General features: G+C 38.8%; 1 protein-coding gene across 1 annotated transcript in view; it reads right to left on the bottom strand.

Annotated features, from left to right (window-relative positions):
• cUnh18orf63 (chromosome Un C18orf63 homolog) overlaps positions 1-1,779 on the bottom strand; it is a gene marked incomplete at its 3' end in the record, with an annotated part of 22,704 nt that extends 20,925 nt beyond the window's left edge. The window contains exons 1-3 of the mRNA XM_080417558.1: positions 1,722-1,779; positions 1,581-1,621; positions 574-702 (exon numbers count right to left, since the gene is read on the bottom strand). Of these exons, the coding sequence (XP_080273684.1) occupies positions 574-702; positions 1,581-1,588 (137 nt within the window). The 5' untranslated portion in view covers positions 1,589-1,621; positions 1,722-1,779. The remainder of the gene's footprint in view (positions 1-573; positions 703-1,580; positions 1,622-1,721) is intronic.
• Positions 1,780-4,472: the final 2,693 nt, after the last annotated feature.

Raw genomic sequence — 4,472 nt, 5'->3', positions numbered from 1 at the left:
TTGTATATAGACCAGATCAGAATGTACAAATATGTACGGCGGTATTTCCGGGTAGAATATCTATGTCTTTTTTCACAATATGTGGATCATGGGGATATAATTTATTGACAGGCAGCTGCCGCCAGACTCCAGCCCTTAGCTCAGAAAACCATAGTTGAATTTTAACTCGCTCTAGTGAATGGCTAGTTCTTCAGGTTCCTCGTGCCAGATCTGACCTGGGAAAGACTGCTTTCAGCATTGTTGCACCAGGTACCTCTTGCAACATACTGTATTGTTTTGTGCTTTTTTTTCTTAACTTTGTCAACCTACAGTTTGTCAACGTGTGAATATTTATTTACAAAATAATATATTTGTTAAAGTCAATAACAAGTGTCCTGTTCTTCCAGAAATAAGGTTGATGAACAATACTGCTCCAATGCCACGCTGCTTGCATTATCTACCTGGATTGTTTTTAGTTTGTTGAGGCACTGTCATGATTTTTCGGTCTATATGCATATATTTGCCAATAAAGACATCAATAAATCAATGAAACAGTGGGTATAAATGGTATAATATGTCCATAGTGTGTCTGACCTGCATGTCTTCATCTGTTTGTTTCTGGGTTCGGTCTCATCTTGTTGTAGAGACACAGCGACCCAACACAACCTGCTCAGCTCTGGAACACTCACAAAGAACAACGACTGTTCTGCTGCGCCAACCATCCTACACCACAACAATAAAACAACAGCAACAACAACAACAATTGCAACTACAATTCATGGATTTTAGCACAGCGGTTCTCACACTTTTTCATGTAAAAGACCCTTTCTGTTTGCTCACTGTAGCTCCCTAACTGAGTGGTCCCCCCCACACAACCTCCCCCCAAACACACACAAGATTTCTGTTAAATGTTTTTAAAATAGTCCAAAACATTTTCTTAAGAATTGTTTTAAAATAGCAGGTCTACAAAAAATCTACAAAAAACTACAAAAAACTAAAATAAAACATTAGAATATTTTTCAAACATTTCAACGACACAAATCTTGTTGGGGTCCCCGGCACAACATGTTTGCAGGTGGGGTTCAACATACCATCCAGATACATATTCATTTGGGGGTCCTTGACATGAAAACAGTTCAATACTCGCATTTTTTACTTAAGTAAAAGTATCAATACTGCATTGTAGAAATACTCTGTTACAAGTAAAAGTCCTGTATTCAAAATCTACTCGAAAAGTAGAAAGTACTCATTATGCAGAATGTCCCGTTTCACAAGTTATCATACTGTATGTCTGACTAAGATGTATTAAAAATATTAGATATTTGAAAAAAAATATCTACAAGCTCACAACACATGGCAATGAGTCTTCTATTTTCAAATAGCCAAAGTTTAAATAGGGCTGAAGTGGTTAATGTATCAATATCTACAAAGTAACTAGTAACTAGAGTTTTCAAATAATTCTAGTAAGTAAAAGTACAATATTTGCCTCTGAGATATAGTGGAGTAGAAGTAAAAGACAATTGAAATACTCCAGTAAAGTAAAAAAAATACCTCAAGTACTTGCCTAAATGCACTTCGTTACTTTACACCACACTGCTCACCTGTTCATTCACAGCAGCTGGTTCCTCTCCAGAACACAAACCTTCAAACATGAACATAAACATAAATTTTATTGATTAAAACGCTCTTTTACTGTTGAATAGCAACACTGTTACACAATGTTAGTAATTTAAACATAAAACCTGTAAATGTGTGGATAATTACTGTTTATTCTTTAGCAGCAAAACCTGTGGTTGAGACACTTCCTTCTTCCCGCCTTGCCAAGCAATTCATCCCATGACCCAGAGGGACGCATCGCGCTGTGTGATTGGCTTGTTGGTTGGTTGTCAGGGCCAACCAGATCCCATCAGCGTGATACTCTGGATCCCATGACCCAGACGGATGCATTGCGCTGTGTGATTGGCTAGTTGGCTGTCACATAGACAGAAGTGCAAAAGTATTGGTATCAAAATATACTTAAAGTACAAAAGTAAAAGTACTCATTATGCAGAATGTCCCATTTCACACGGTTTTCAAATGTATAAAATGTACAAAGATCTTGTGAAAATATTTTGAAGATCTACAAGCTCACAATGGGACGCATTGTGAGCTTGTAGATCTGCTATTTTCAAATGATCAAAATGTATGTAAGGCTTGAAGTGGTTAATGTATGTTTTGGTAATAATAATCAAAATCTACAGTACGAAGTAACTAGTAACTAAAGTTTTCAAATAATTGTAGTGGAGTAAAAGTACAATATTTGCCTCTGAGATGTAGTGGAGTAGAAGTAAACGTATTGTCTGAACATTGGAAATACTTTATACTGTAAAGTAAAAAATACCTCAAAACTGTACTTAAGTCTTAAGTACAGTACTTGAGTACATGTACGTTACTTTACACCATTGTAAATAATTATATAAATAACAAAATAAACTAAATGAGGGATGGATTCATCTAAACTAGTTTTACTTCCAAGAAGTTACACAATCCCCAGAAGATTTAAGGTTCAAAGGTATTTTTATTAATATGTAAGTAATTATCATAATTTATACAAAACTAATTCAGTGAATAATGGACATTTCTTTGGCAAATCTACACACTACACAGTAAAATCCTTATTATGGCTATACTATTTTGTGTTGTTTTTTATTATTATTAAATTATTATTTCAATTGTTTAATTGTCTATTCTATTTATGTGGTGCCTTCGTTTAATTTGAGTGTTGATATAAGTCACACATTTGCATATAAATTACCTGTATGTATGTTAATACTCTCATTTCTTGCTTGTGTAGTGGGTTGAACTTTCTCATGCGACGCCCCCTAATCACCCATATCCAGGACAGCTGAGACACCTGGCCCTGCTGGCTGAATGAAATGGAGCCGCGTAGGTGCCAAGAGACTGTCATTGACTCCAGCTATTTGAGTGCACTGGAGTTGGGAAAGTCCCGGGAAAGACGCGCTGTGATTGGCCAGCAGTCACTTTGAGTGGCAGTTGGGGTAAACCCTCTCCCCACAACATGATTTACGATTCTGTGCCTATCGGTACATAACTCGGACGGCACTGAGTTCGCAACGGTCGACACAGCAACTCTCTCGCGTTAGCTCGCTCGGTGGTGCCTCTCATGGCTCAAGTTCGCTTTCGAACTCGCCTCCGTTTTTTCAATATAAATTTGTCTAGGCAAAATCTGAGTGTTTCTTAATCTTGCAGGCATCTGACGATGGGATAGGTTGCTTTTCCCCCCACTTGTCGTATAGCTTCACTTGCTAGTCTGCATGTGGCGCTGCTGGGTTACTTCAGCTCCTGATGATGGTTCAGTGACGTGCTGCTTGGTGGGCCCATAGACATATAAAGGTAGACGCCTCATTCGGCTCTGAAGCGCATAGATATATATAAAGGCTAGATGACTCACCCGCGCTGCTGGCCAATGGAGTACGACGTTGCCACATGGCGGCCATCTTGAAACAGTCATTCATAACGTTATGTCTATGGTGCATATACTTTAAAATAACCATAGCGTGCTCAATTTTCATCCGATTTTCAAACGGTTTGGTGTGTTGTAAACACCAAAGATGTAGTTATGATACTGCATACTTAAAATTATTAAAACAAAAAAAAACATGATTATAATTATAAGTATGCAGTATCATAACTACATCTTTGGTGTTTACAACACACCAAACCGTTTGAAAATCGGATGAAAATTGAGCACGCTATGGTTATTTCAAAGTATATGCACCATAGACATAATGTTATGAATGACTGTTTCAAGATGGCCGCGGTTGAGCTACGCTTGCGCCGCCCCCTTGAGCCATCTAGCCTTTATATATATCTATGCTTAAGCGTCTGTATCTCGGGCGCGCTTCCTGCTTCCGCAGGGCTGCCGTGTGCGTCACAGACGCGGAAGTTCGGTAGGCCAATCAGAGGCAGGTGGGGGCGGGTCATTTTGTAACCCAGCTTTTAACCCTTTAAGAGGCAGCAGCTGTGCGCAGCATCTAGTTAGTTGGAACTTGGCAAACTCCACACTCTATTTGTGAAATTCAAATAAGAGACATGGTCCTTTTTCATATCAAGGTCCATTATTTATTCAGCATTTGAGTCACGGAACACCGTTTGATAAGCTGGTAGCCTCTCACACCCAAAACGTAGAATATGTTATTGTTCGATGAGATGTTGTCAAAATAACAATTGTTTACGTTCTCTAATTGTGTACTTGTTTAGTAAGTAATGCAGATGTTTAACAATTTGACTCTTGACAGTGTGAAATGTTATACTCAAGATTTAAAGATCTATAAGGGTCCATTTGGTTATCAACTCTCCATCATTTAGCTGGGTACCACCTGGAACCCCCCCAAGGACCACTGGTGGTTCCCGGACCACTGGTTGAGAACCATTGCACTGACAAGTCCCGGAAAAGACGCACTGTGATTGGCCAGTAGTCAACGCACTGTGAG

Source organism: Gymnoscopelus braueri, assembly GCF_963280865.1.
Source record: "Gymnoscopelus braueri genome assembly, chromosome: 21".
NCBI lineage: Eukaryota > Metazoa > Chordata > Actinopteri > Myctophiformes > Myctophidae > Gymnoscopelus > Gymnoscopelus braueri.
This window is presented reverse-complemented; position numbering and strand designations above follow the sequence as displayed.